The 14,444-nt window shown below is 43.6% G+C and overlaps 1 protein-coding gene across 1 annotated transcript; it reads right to left on the bottom strand.

Moving 5' to 3' along the window:
• Positions 1-3,004: 3,004 nt before the first annotated feature.
• On the bottom strand, positions 3,005-8,568 carry LOC143841546 (uncharacterized). The gene is made up of 2 exons (XM_077345945.1): positions 6,644-8,568; positions 3,005-3,533 (listed from the first exon to the last, which is right to left on the bottom strand). Exon 1 carries the CDS (start codon positions 8,446-8,448, stop codon positions 6,685-6,687), a length of 1,764 nt encoding a protein of 587 aa, XP_077202060.1. The 5' UTR covers positions 8,449-8,568; the 3' UTR covers positions 3,005-3,533; positions 6,644-6,684.
• Positions 8,569-14,444: the final 5,876 nt, after the last annotated feature.

Raw genomic sequence — 14,444 nt, 5'->3', positions numbered from 1 at the left:
ATTTCTACATCCCATGGCCTTTCCCAACCATTTAAATTTTTCTCTTAGAGGTCTAACACTTCAGAAAAACCAATACAACGCCCACCCGTAACAATATATAAAGCTAAACGAACCGTTCACTTGGTACTTATGCGTACGAAAACCGCTATTGATTTACCTGTTTTTACAAGGAAATAAAATGTGAAAAAAATATTTCTACATCCCATGGCCTATCCCAACCATTTAAATTTTTCTCTTACAGGTCTAACACTTCCGAAAAACCAATACAACGCCCAACCGGAAAAATATATAAAACTAAACGAACCGTTCACTGGGTACTTATCCGTACGAAATTCCCTATTGATTTCCCTTTTCTTACAAGGAAGTAAAATGTGAAAAAAATATTTCTACATCCCATGGCCTATCCCAACCATTTAAATTTTTCTCTTACAGGTCTAACACTTCTGAAAAACCAATACAACGCCCACCCGTAACAATATATAAAGCTAAACGAACCGTTCACTGGGTACTTATCCGTACGAAAATCCCTATTGATTTACTTGTTTTTACAAGGAAGTAAAATGTGAAAAAATATTTCTACATCCCATGGGCTTTCCCAACCATTTAAATTTTTCTCTTACAGGTCTAACACTTCCGAAAAACCAATACAACGCCCACCGGGAACAATATATAAAGCTAAACGAACCGTTCACTGGGAACTTATCCGTACGAAAATCCCTATTGATTTACCTTTTTTTACAAGGAAGTAAAATGTGAAAGAAATATTTCTACTTTCCATGGCCTTTCCCAACCATTTAAATTTTTCTCTTACAAGTCTAACACTTCCGAAAAACCAATACAACGCCCACCCGTAACAATATATAAAGCTAAACGAACCGTTCACTGGGTACTTATCCGTACGAAAATCCCTATTGATTTACTTGTTTTTACAAGGAAGTAAAATGTGAAAAAAATATTTCTACATCCCATGGCCTTTCCCAACCATTTAAATTTTTCTCTTACAGGACTAACACTTCCAAAAAACCAATAAAACGCCCAACCGGAACAATATATAAAGCTAAACGATCCGTTCACTGGGTACTTATCCGTACGAAATTCCCTATTGATTTACCTTTTCTTACAAGGAAGTAAAATGTGAAAAAAATATTTCTACATCCCATGGCCTTTCCCAACCATTTAAATTTTTCTCTTACAGGTCTAACACTTCCGAAAAACCAATACAACGCCCACCCGGAACAATATATAAAGCTAAATGAACCGTTCACTGGGTACATATGCGTACGAAAATCGCTATTGATTTACCTGTTTTTACAAGAAAATAAAATGTGAAAAAAATATTTCTACATCCCATGGCCTATCCCAACCATTTAAACTTTTCTCTTACAGGTCTAACACTTCCAAAAAACCAATACAACGCCCAACCGGAACAATATATAAAGCTAAACGATCCGTTCACTGGGCACTTATCCGTACGAAAATCCCTATTGATTTACCTGTTTTTACAAGGAAATAAAATGTGAAAAAAATATTTCTACATCCCATGGCCTTTCCCAACCATTTAAATTTTTCTCTTACAGGTCTAACACTTCCGAAAAACCAATACAACGCCCACCCGGAAAAATATATAAAGCTAAACGAACCGTTCACTGGGTACTTATCCGTACGAAATTCCCTATTGATTTACCTTTTCTTACAAGGAAGTAAAATGTGAAAAAAATATTTCTACATCCCATGGCCTTTCCCAACCATTTAAATTTTTCTCTTACAGGTCTAACACTTCCGAAAAACCAATACAACGCCCACCCGGAACAATATATAAAGCTAAATGAACCGTTCACTGGGTACATATGCGTACGAAAATCGCTATTGATTTACCTGTTTTTACAAGAAAATAAAATGTGAAAAAAATATTTCTACATCCCATGGCCTATCCCAACCATTTAAACTTTTCTCTTACAGGTCTAACACTTCCGAAAAACCAATACAACGGCCACCCGGAACAATATATAAAGCTAAACGAACCGTTCACTGGGTACATATGCGTACGAAATTCCCTATTGATTTACCTTTTCTTACAAGGAAGTAAAATGTGAAAAAAATATTTCTACATCCCATGGCCTTTCCCAACCATTTAAATTTTTCTCTTACAGGTCTAACACTTCCGAAAAACCAATACAACGCCCACCCGGAACAATATATAAAGCTAAATGAACCGTTCACTGGGTACATATGCGTACGAAAATCGCTATTGATTTACCTGTTTTTACAAGAAAATAAAATGTGAAAAAAATAATTCTACATCCCATGGCCTATCCCAACCATTTAAACTTTTCTCTTACAGATCTAACACTTCCGAAAAACCAATACAACGGCCACCCGGAACAATATATAAAGCTAAACGAACCGTTCACTGGGTACTTATGCGTACGAAAATCGCTATTGATTTACCTGTTCTAACAAGGGAATAAAATGTGAAAAAAATATTTCTACATCCCATGGCCTATCCCAACCATTTAAATTTTTCTCTTACAGGTCTAACACTTCCGAAAAACCAATACAACACCCACCCGTAAAAATATATATAAAGCTAAACGAACCTTTCACTGGGTACTTATACGTTCGAAAATCCCTATTGATTTACCTGTTTTTACAAGGAAGTAAAATGTGAAAAAATTATTTCTACATCCCATGGCCTTTCCCAACCATTTAAATTTTCTCTTACAGGTCTAACACTTCCGAAAAACCAATACAACGCCCACCCGGAACAATATATAAAGCTAAACGAACCGTTCACTGGGTACTTATCCGTACGAAAATCCCTGTCAAGCGCACAGGAAACTCACAACAAAACTTATTCAAAAGAAAAATAGTTTTATTGATTAGCACTACACGCAATGGACTGAAAAGTCAAATCTGACTAGAAGCCAGATTTGCCTCAGCTTATCAATACATTTCTCCCGCCCAAAACTTGACAGTTCCCAAGGGGGGGAGGTGAGTGAGAAAAGACATATGTGAAAGCACAACAGGATTCCAAACTCCCATCCTTGAAAGAGGTGACAAACAACCCTTTCCGCCCATAACAAGATAAGGTTAACATAACATCACTATTCTATTTTATTGCTTACAAACTACAAGGCCGGGACTAGCAGGCGCCGGGCCCCATCTAGTAATATAACTGACATGGAGGAACTCAGGCTAATTTATGACAGAGATTCTACAATCCTGACATCCCTCCGCATTAAAACTAACTTCACTCCCCCACCTAGCCGGCATCAACCGGGCGAGGACAATCAGGGAATGCTCGATGGAAAGCCCGGAGAAGGCGGGGTGCCTTCACATTCCCAGCCTCAACCCACTCTTTATCCCCAGAGGGGAAATCCTTCCAATCGACCAAATATTGAAGGCGACCCTTATGCAATCGAGAGTCTAAGATTTGGTTGACTTCATAGTGGGTGTCCTTATCGATGTAAATTGGAACAGGCATAGATGGAGGAGGGTGCCACTCGTCCGGGGCTGGAGCTCTTCGCAACAGGCTGGAATGAAAAACCGGATGCACATTCCTATAAGTTTTTGGCAAAGCTAGCTCCACAGTCACATTATTTATCAGTTTCACCACTTTAAATGGCCCCACATACTTTGGGCCAAGTTTCTTAGACTTCTGCTGACACCTTAAGTTCTTAGTAGACAGGTAGGCTAGGTCACCCACTTTCCAATCAGGAGCAGGTACCCTCTTTTTATCAGCTTGAGCCTTATAGGCATGTTTGGCTTCTTTGAGGCTAGCAACGATCTCTGGCCAGCCCATACTGATGGATGCTGCCCATTTGTTTATGTCAGGAACCTCCGCGGAGCTAAGTCCCCAGGTGGGGGCTGACATTAAATCAGTTCCGTACACCACCTTGAAAGGCGATACCCCAGTTGAGGAGTGGACTCCATTGTTATAGGCGAACTCAGCAAGTGGCAGCAAGGAAACCCAGTCATCCTGCTGGTGATTGATGAAACAGCGTAAATACTGTTCCAGGATTTGGTTTACTCTTTCGGTCTGGCCATTTGACTCCGGGTGATAGCCTGAGGTGAGGGCTTGCTCCACACCTAATAGTTTAAGAAGCTCCCTCCAGAACTTGGAAACGAACTGGGGGCCCCGATCCGTCAAAACACGTGTCGGGATCCCGTGCAGACGTACCACGTGTTTAATAAATAGAGAGGCCAGTTTTGGTGCTGAGGGCACGCCCGTACAGGGGATGAAATGAGCCTGTTTGGAAAAAGCATCCACTACTACCCATATGACAGTGTTCCCTTGGCTGGGGGGAAGATCTGTAATAAAGTCCATAGTCACATCAGTCCATGGACGTGAGGGGGTGGGCTGTGGTTGCAAAAGTCCCTTCTTCTTCCCCCCAATTGGTTTCGAGGCAATACAAATGGGGCACCCCTGCACATATTTCTCCACATCTTTACGTAAGGATGGCCACCAATACTGTCTCCTGACCAGGTGCAGAGTTTTCACAAAACCAAAATGTCCAGCGGTTTTTGCATCGTGGCAAAGTTTCAAAACTTTTCCCCGGGCCACGGTAGGCACAAAGAGTCTTTCGCCTTTGAAAAAGAGCCCCCCCTTCTCAGACAGATCAGGGCGGAGGGAGCAAAACTCTGGGTCAGTTGACAACTCCTTTTGGACCCAGCCCCCTGGGATGGGCGTATCAGTCTTTGTGTGGCTGCGCGTCACAGCGGCCATCCCCAGTTGGGCGGGGGTAAAGACGGTATCTACCAATGGGTCCCGTTTGCTATTGTACTGAGGCAGGCGCGATAGTGCATCCGCCAAAAAATTCAGTTTGCCAGGAAGATGCTTTAGGGAGAAGTTGAAACGAGCAAAAAACTCCGCCCATCTCATTTGCTTGGCCGAAAGCGAGCGGGGCTGCTTGAGTGCCTGAAGGTTTTTATGATCTGTCCAGACGACAAACGGGATCGCTGACCCCTCCAGCCAATGCCGCCAAGTGGAAAGGGCCAATTTCACTGCAGCCGCCTCTTTTTCCCAAATTGCCCAATTTCTTTCCGCAGCTGAAAATTTTTTTGATAAATAGGCCAGAGGGTGCAACTTCCCGTCCCCCCCCTCTTGGAGGATCACGGCCCCCATTGCTACGTCCGAAGAATCTACTTGTACTGTAAATTGCTTAGAGGGGTCGGCATGGGCCAACACAGGTTCAGACGTAAATAACAGTTTTAGCTTGTCAAATGCCTCCTGACAGGAGGGAGTCCAAGGGAGAGGCGCCCCAGGTCGGCTAGCTGTCTTCCCCCCTTTGGTTTTTAATAAGTCAGTGAGGGGCAGCGCAACCTTGGCAAAGTTGGGAATGAAGGTCCTGTAAAAATTGGCGAATCCTAGGAAACTTTGTAATTGCCTCCTAGTGCGGGGAGGTTCCCACACCAGCAAATCACGCACTTTGCCAGGGTCCATCTCGATCCCCGCCTGGGAGACCCGGAACCCCAAAAACTCCACTGCATCGCGGTGGAACTCACATTTTGACAGTTTAGCAAACAAGTGGTGCTTCCGCAAGCGGCGGAGCACTTCGCGGACCAGCTTAGCATGACTCTCAACATTCTCTGAATACACAAGAATATCATCAATGTAAACCAACACCCCTTGGTACAATAAATCATGCATAATTTCATTAATCATATTCATGAACACGCCCGGAGCGCCGGCGAGGCCGAACGGCATTACAGTGTATTCAAACTGCCCCAGGGGCGTATTAAAAGCCGTTAAATATTCATGCCCCTTCTTGATTCGAACTCGGTAATAGGCTTCCCTTAAGTCCAGTTTCGTGAACACGCGCGCCTTCCCCAAGTGGCCCAATAAGTCTTTTATCAGGGGAAGCGGGTAGGCGTTGCAGGTGGAGACCGCGTTCAACCCGCGGTAGTCGGTACACAACCGCAGCGAACCGTCCTTCTTTTTTACGAAAAGGACCGGGGCTGCCAAGGAAGATGTGGCTGGTCTAATAAAACCCCTTGCTAGGTTTTTATCCAGAAATTCTCTAAGCTCTGCCATCTCCCGCGGGCTCATGGAATAAAGTTTGGCTTTGGGGAGAGGCTCTCCTTTCTTTAATTCGATGGCACAGTCAGTTTTGCGGTGGGGGGGGAGCTGGTTGCACTCCACCTCCGCGAACACATCACCAAAGTCCCGATATTCAGGAGGGAGCGCGTCCACCCCTACTCCCAAAGCAGCCACCACCCCGGATCCCGTAGGACCCTGCTGCCGCGTGTGCTGCTCGCAGGCGGCGGAGGTAAATTCCACAGTCCCTTCCTTCCACTTCACAAGGGGATCGTGTTCCCTCAGCCAATCCAACCCCAACACGCAAGGGAAGGCAGAGTGAGGGGCCACCAAAGGTTGGATTTGCTCCCAATGTTTTTCTATGTCCAAGTCCATGGGGCGAGTTTTTGCCGTAGCTTCCCCTCCGGGAGCGCATTTCCCATCTAACTGGGTGATTGGCAAGGGTTCCTTCAGTGCCACCTTCCCCACCCCCAAAGTCTCGGCCAGTGCCGGGCTCACTAGGGATTGGGTGCACCCCGAGTCCACGATACAGCGGATTCCCACCGTCTTTCCCGACCTGGGGTTAGAAAGGTTGGCCGGTAGGAGTAGCAAGGGGGAATCACTCACCACGCGTTTGCCCCTGTTGGCGGCCTGCTGGCGGGGCGCCTTTACAGCAGACCGTCCTCGTTTCCCGACTGCTCCTCAGCTTGATCCTCGTCCTCCAGCCCGCTTCCCTCCTCCGAGTCGTCCACTGCCGGTACGGCAGCCACTGGTACCAGGAGGGATTTGGCGCTTTTCTTCGTGGTGGTTTTCTTGGCAGGCGGGGCTTTCGATGGGGCGCCGCTCGCAGCTTTCGGGGTTGATGCCGCTTTCGTTGGGCAGTGTGCGAGGAAGTGCCCGGCTTGGCCACATCCCAAGCACAGCCCTTTCTCCATGCGCCGAGTGCGCTCCGCCGGTTCCAATTTGGTTCGGGGCTTGGTCTTCACCGGGGTGGAAGTCTTCGCCATGGTTTTCCCGGCCAGTGCTTGCACCATTGAGGCCCGCTCCAAGCGGTTTTCCATTTCTCCGGCCAGCTGGACCCACCCTTCGACAGTGAGTGGGTCTTCCAGGAGGAGGCACTTGTCAGCCAGAGTGGGATTGAGGCCCCCCACAAACGCCAGAACACGTTGGGGCTCCGTCCAGTCCGGCACAGAGGAAGCCAACTCCTTAAATTCCCTGGCGTACTCAACCACTGACAATTTTCCTTGCCGGTGAGCCCGGAGTTTCTTCTCCGCAGTCTCCCGTTCAAACGGTTCCACGTACATCTGGCGCAGGGCCCTCATGAAATGGTTGTAGTCGCGGGTAGCTTGGGGGTGGTAACGGTACAAATCCACGAACCATTTGGCGGCTTTGCCCTCCAGGGCTTGCCCCACGAAACGCACTCGTTCGGCGTCGTCTTGGAAAGTGAACCCCATGTCCATCATGTAGGCTTGGAGGTGCACCAGGAACGTGGGGAAGTCGGAGGGGTCCCCAGAAAACTTTGCCTTGAACTTATAGGTGTTCCGCATTTCTACTCCACGGAGGTGGGCAGGTAGGCGCCCTGGGCCCCAGTCCGCCGGTGCTGGGGCCGGGGCCGGGGGTCTTGCACCCCGGCCAATGCCTCGCCCTCTCCCAGCCGCCGCTCTCGCTCGTTCCGCTGCCTGCGCCGCTGCTGCCGCCCGCGCGGCCGCTCGCGCTGCCTCACGCGCCGCCGCTGCTGCCGCCGCCTCGGCTCCCGCGACGTCCGCCGCTGCCCGTGCCGCTGCCGCCGCTGCTGCGTCCTCGCCTCCGTCCGCGCCGTCTCCACCAGCACCGTCGCCGCCGGCGCCGCCTTCGTCCTCTCGTTCCTCACCTTCGTCTTCTCTCTCCCTCTGCGCTCTTGCGCGTGCTTCCGCCTCTGCTTCGATTTCTAGCTGAGCCCGGGCTCTGGCCAGCGCCTCAGCCGCCTCCGTCGTTGCTTGCGCGGCCGCCATGCCGTGTTCCTGCAGTGCAAACCCACCGCTCTCTCTCCGCGCACTGGTATCGTGTGCAGCCCCACCGAGCACGTCCTTAAGCAGGCGTTGTGTTCGGCGTCTCTCCTCCGGATCCAGCCGACCCGAGAGGTCCTGCAGCCAGTTAGTCACCCTGTCCAGCTTGTACTGCAAGTCCTGTGTCTCACCCACAGGCTCCAGCGCGTAGCTAGGCAGTCCCAGGTGCTCCGGCCACCGTTCATCCCCAGTAGGGCGGTCGTATTTTGACAATCGCCTGCGCTGGGTGATGTGACGTTCCAAAAATTCCTCGGGCCCCGGGGTTGCCCCCGAGACAGCCCGCATCATGGCCGAGCTGGGCGGCCCCGCACCAGCACCTTCGGCCTGGGAGAGGTCCCAATCCAGGCCCTCTCCCGGTTCAGAAAAAGTATGTCCCTCGCCCTGCATTTTGCAGGTGAAAGGAGTTGTGAGATTTGACTTGATGTCAAGCGCACAGGAAACTCACAACAAAACTTATTCAAAAGAAAAATAGTTTTATTGATTAGCACTACACGCAATGGACTGAAAAGTCAAATCTGACTAGAAGCCAGATTTGCCTCAGCTTATCAATACATTTCTCCCGCCCAAAACTTGACAGTTCCCAAGGGGGGGAGGTGAGTGAGAAAAGACATATGTGAAAGCACAACAGGATTCCAAACTCCCATCCTTGAAAGAGGTGACAAACAACCCTTTCCGCCCATAACAAGATAAGGTTAACATAACATCACTATTCTATTTTATTGCTTACAAACTACAAGGCCGGGACTAGCAGGCGCCGGGCCCCATCTAGTAATATAACTGACATGGAGGAACTCAGGCTAATTTATGACAGAGATTCTACAATCCTGACAATCCCTATAGATTTACCTGTTTTTACAAGGAAATAAAATGTGAAAAAAATATTTCTACATCCCATGGCCTATCCCAACCATTTAAATTTTTCTCTTACAGGTCTAACACTTCCGAAAAACCAATACAACGCCCACCCGGAAAAATATATAAAGCTAAACGAACCGTTCACTGGGTACTTATCCGTACGAAATTCCCTATTGATTTCCCTTTTCTTACAAGGAAGTAAAATGTAAAAAAAATATTTCTACATCCCATGGCCTTTCCCAACCATTTAAATTTTTCTCTTACAGGTCTAACACTTCCGAAAAACCAATACAACGCCCACCCGGAACAATATATAAAGCTAAATGAACCGTTCACTGGGTACATATGCGTACGAAAATCGCTATTGATTTACCTGTTTTTACAAGAAAATAAAATGTGAAAAAAATATTTCTACATCCCATGGCCTATCCCAACCATTTAAACTTTTCTCTTACAGGTCTAACACTTCCAAAAAACCAATACAACGCCCAACCGGAACAATATATAAAGCTAAACGATCCGTTCACTGGGCACTTATCCGTACGAAAATCCCTATTGATTTACCTGTTTTTACAAGGAAATAAAATGTGAAAAAAATATTTCTACATCCCATGGCCTTTCCCAACCATTTAAATTTTTCTCTTACAGGTCTAACACTTCTGAAAAACCAATACAACGCCCACCCGGAAAAATATATAAAGCTAAACGAACCGTTCACTGGGTACTTATCCGTACGAAATTCCCTATTGATTTACCTTTTCTTACAAGGAAGTAAAATGTGAAAAAAATATTTCTACATCCCATGGCCTTTCCCAACCATTTAAATTTTTCTCTTACAGGTCTAACACTTCCGAAAAACCAATACAACGCCCACCCGGAACAATATATAAAGCTAAATGAACCGTTCACTGGGTACATATGCGTACGAAAATCGCTATTGATTTACCTGTTTTTACAAGAAAATAAAATGTGAAAAAAATATTTCTACATCCCATGGCCTTTCCCAACCATTTAAACTTTTCTCTTACAGGTCTAACACTTCCGAAAAACCAATACAACGGCCACCCGGAACAATATATAAAGCTAAACGAACCGTTCACTGGGTACATATGCGTACGAAATTCCCTATTGATTTACCTTTTCTTACAAGGAAGGAAAATGTGAAAAAAATATTTCTACATCCCATGGCCTTTCCCAACCATTTAAATTTTTCTCTTACAGGTCTAACACTTCCGAAAAACCAATACAACGCCCACCCGGAACAATATATAAAGCTAAATGAACCGTTCACTGGGTACATATGCGTACGAAAATCGCTATTGATTTACCTGTTTTTACAAGAAAATAAAATGTGAAAAAAATATTTCTACATCCCATGGCCTATCCCAACCATTTAAACTTTTCTCTTACAGATCTAACACTTCCGAAAAACCAATACAACGGCCACCCGGAACAATATATAAAGCTAAACGAACCGTTCACTGGGTACTTATGCGTACGAAAATCGCTATTGATTTACCTGTTCTAACAAGGGAATAAAATGTGAAAAAAATATTTCTACATCCCATGGCCTTTCCCAACCATTTAAATTTTCTCTTACAGGTCTAACACTTCCGAAAAACCAATACAACGCCCACCCGGAACAATATATAAAGCTAAACGAACCGTTCACTGGGTACTTATCCGTACGAAAATCCCTATAGATTTACCTGTTTTTACAAGGAAATAAAATGTGAAAAAAATATTTCTACATCCCATGGCCTTTCCCAACCATTTAAATTTTTCTCTTAGAGGTCTAACACTTCAGAAAAACCAATACAACGCCCACCCGTAACAATATATAAAGCTAAACGAACCGTTCACTTGGTACTTATGCGTACGAAAACCGCTATTGATTTACCTGTTTTTACAAGGAAATAAAATGTGAAAAAAATATTTCTACATCCCATGGCCTATCCCAACCATTTAAATTTTTCTCTTACAGGTCTAACACTTCCGAAAAACCAATACAACGCCCACCCGGAAAAATATATAAAGCTAAACGAATCGTTCACTGGGCACTTATCCGTACGAAAATCCCTATTGATTTACCTGTTTTTACAAGGAAATAAAATGTGAAAAAAATATTTCTACATCCCATGGCCTTTCCCAACCATTTAAATTTTTCTCTTACAGGTCTAACACTTCCGAAAAACCAATACAACGCCCACCCGGAAAAATATATAAAGCTAAACGAACCGTTCACTGGGTACTTATCCGTACGAAATTCCCTATTGATTTACCTTTTCTTACAAGGAAGTAAAATGTGAAAAAAATATTTCTACATCCCATGGCCTTTCCCAACCATTTAAATTTTTCTCTTACAGGTCTAACACTTCCGAAAAACCAATACAACGCCCACCCGGAACAATATATAAAGCTAAATGAACCGTTCACTGGGTACATATGCGTACGAAAATCGCTATTGATTTACCTGTATTTACAAGAAAATAAAATGTGAAAAAAATATTTCTACATCCCATGGCCTATCCCAACCATTTAAACTTTTCTCTTACAGGTCTAACACTTCCGAAAAACCAATACAACGGCCACCCGGAACAATATATAAAGCTAAACGAACCGTTCACTGGGTACATATGCGTACGAAATTCCCTATTGATTTACCTTTTCTTACAAGGAAGTAAAATGTGAAAAAAATATTTCTACATCCCATGGCCTTTCCCAACCATTTAAATTTTTCTCTTACAGGTCTAACACTTCCGAAAAACCAATACAACGCCCACCCGGAACAATATATAAAGCTAAATGAACCGTTCACTGGGTACATATGCGTACGAAAATCGCTATTGATTTACCTGTTTTTACAAGAAAATAAAATGTGAAAAAAATATTTCTACATCCCATGGCCTATCCCAACCATTTAAACTTTTCTCTTACAGATCTAACACTTCCGAAAAACCAATACAACGGCCACCCGGAACAATATATAAAGCTAAACGAACCGTTCACTGGGTACTTATGCGTACGAAAATCGCTATTGATTTACCTGTTCTAACAAGGGAATAAAATGTGAAAAAAATATTTCTACATCCCATGGCCTATCCCAACCATTTAAATTTTTCTCTTACAGGTCTAACACTTCCGAAAAACCAATACAACACCCACCCGTAAAAATATATATAAAGCTAAACGAACCTTTCACTGGGTACTTATACGTTCGAAAATCCCTATTGATTTACCTGTTTTTACAAGGAAGTAAAATGTGAAAAAATTATTTCTACATCCCATGGCCTTTCCCAACCATTTTAATTTTCTCTTACAGGTCTAACACTTCCGAAAAACCAATACAACGCCCACCCGGAACAATATATAAAGCTAAACGAACCGTTCACTGGGTACTTATCCGTACGAAAATCCCTATAGATTTACCTGTTTTTGCAAGGAAATAAAATGTGAAAAAAATATTTCTACATCCCATGGCCTTTCCCAACCATTTAAATTTTTCTCTTAGAGGTCTAACACTTCAGAAAAACCAATACAACGCCCACCCGTAACAATATATAAAGCTAAACGAACCGTTCACTTGGTACTTATGCGTACGAAAACCGCTATTGATTTACCTGTTTTTACAAGGAAATAAAATGTGAAAAAAATATTTCTACATCCCATGGCCTATCCCAACCATTTAAATTTTTCTCTTACAGGTCTAACACTTCCGAAAAACCAATACAACGCCCACCCGGAAAAATATATAAAGCTAAACGAACCGTTCACTGGGTACTTATCCGTACGAAATTCCCTATTGATTTACCTTTTCTTACAGGGAAGTAAAATGTGAAAAAAATATTTCTACATCCCATGGCCTTTCCCAACCATTTAAATTTTTCTCTTACAGGTCTAACACTTCCGAAAAACCAATACAACGCCCACCCGGAACAATATATAAAGCTAAACGAACCGTTCACTGGGTACTTATCCGTACGAAAATCCCTATAGATTTACCTGTTTTTACAAGAAAATAAAATGTGAAAAAAATATTTCTACATCCCATGGCCTATCCCAACCATTTAAACTTTTCTCTTACAGGTCTAACACTTCCAAAAAACCAATACAACGCCCAACCGGAACAATATATAAAGCTAAACGATCCGTTCACTGGGCACTTATCCGTACGAAAATCCCTATTGATTTACCTGTTTTTACAAGGAAATAAAATGTGAAAAAAATATTTCTACATCCCATGGCCTTTCCCAACCATTTAAATTTTTCTCTTACAGGTCTAACACTTCCAAAAAACCAATACAACGCCCACCCGGAAAAATATATAAAGCTAAACGAACCGTTCACTGGGTACTTATCCGTACGAAATTCCCTATTGATTTACCTTTTCTTACAAGGAAGTAAAATGTGAAAAAAATATTTCTACATCCCATGGCCTTTCCCAACCATTTAAATTTTTCTCTTACAGGTCTAACACTTCCGAAAAACCAATACAACGCCCACCCGGAACAATATATAAAGCTAAATGAACCGTTCACTGGGTACATATGCGTACGAAAATCGCTATTGATTTACCTGTTTTTACAAGAAAATAAAATGTGAAAAAAATATTTCTACATCCCATGGCCTATCCCAACCATTTAAACTTTTCTCTTACAGGTCTAACACTTCCAAAAAACCAATACAACGCCCAACCGGAACAATATATAAAGCTAAACGATCCGTTCACTGGGCACTTATCCGTACGAAAATCCCTATTGATTTACCTGTTTTTACAAGGAAATAAAATGTGAAAAAAATATTTCTACATCCCATGGCCTTTCCCAACCATTTAAATTTTTCTCTTACAGGTCTAACACTTCCGAAAAACCAATACAACACCCACCCGTAAAAATATATATAAAGCTAAACGAACCTTTCACTGGGTACTTATACGTTCGAAAATCCCTATTGATTTACCTGTTTTTACAAGGAAGTAAAATGTGAAAAAATTATTTCTACATCCCATGGCCTTTCCCAACCATTTTAATTTTCTCTTACAGGTCTAACACTTCCGAAAAACCAATACAACGCCCACCCGGAACAATATATAAAGCTAAACGAACCGTTCACTGGGTACTTATCCGTACGAAAATCCCTATAGATTTACCTGTTTTTGCAAGGAAATAAAATGTGAAAAAAATATTTCTACATCCCATGGCCTTTCCCAACCATTTAAATTTTTCTCTTAGAGGTCTAACACTTCAGAAAAACCAATACAACGCCCACCCGTAACAATATATAAAGCTAAACGAACCGTTCACTTGGTACTTATGCGTACGAAAACCGCTATTGATTTACCTGTTTTTACAAGGAAATAAAATGTGAAAAAAATATTTCTACATCCCATGGCCTATCCCAACCATTTAAATTTTTCTCTTACAGGTCTAACACTTCCGAAAAACCAATACAACGCCCACCCGGAAAAATATATAAAGCTAAACGAACCGTTCACTGGGTACTTATCCGTACGAAATTCCCTATTGATT

The sequence above is a fragment of the Paroedura picta genome, chromosome 7, assembly GCF_049243985.1.
Source record: "Paroedura picta isolate Pp20150507F chromosome 7, Ppicta_v3.0, whole genome shotgun sequence".
Classification (NCBI taxonomy): Eukaryota; Metazoa; Chordata; class Lepidosauria; order Squamata; family Gekkonidae; genus Paroedura; species Paroedura picta.
This window is presented reverse-complemented; position numbering and strand designations above follow the sequence as displayed.

Coding starts and splice junctions, on each gene's coding strand:
- LOC143841546 (XM_077345945.1), bottom strand. CDS start 8,448: ATGCAGGGCGAGGGACATACTTTTTCTGAACCGGGAGAGGGCCTGGAT.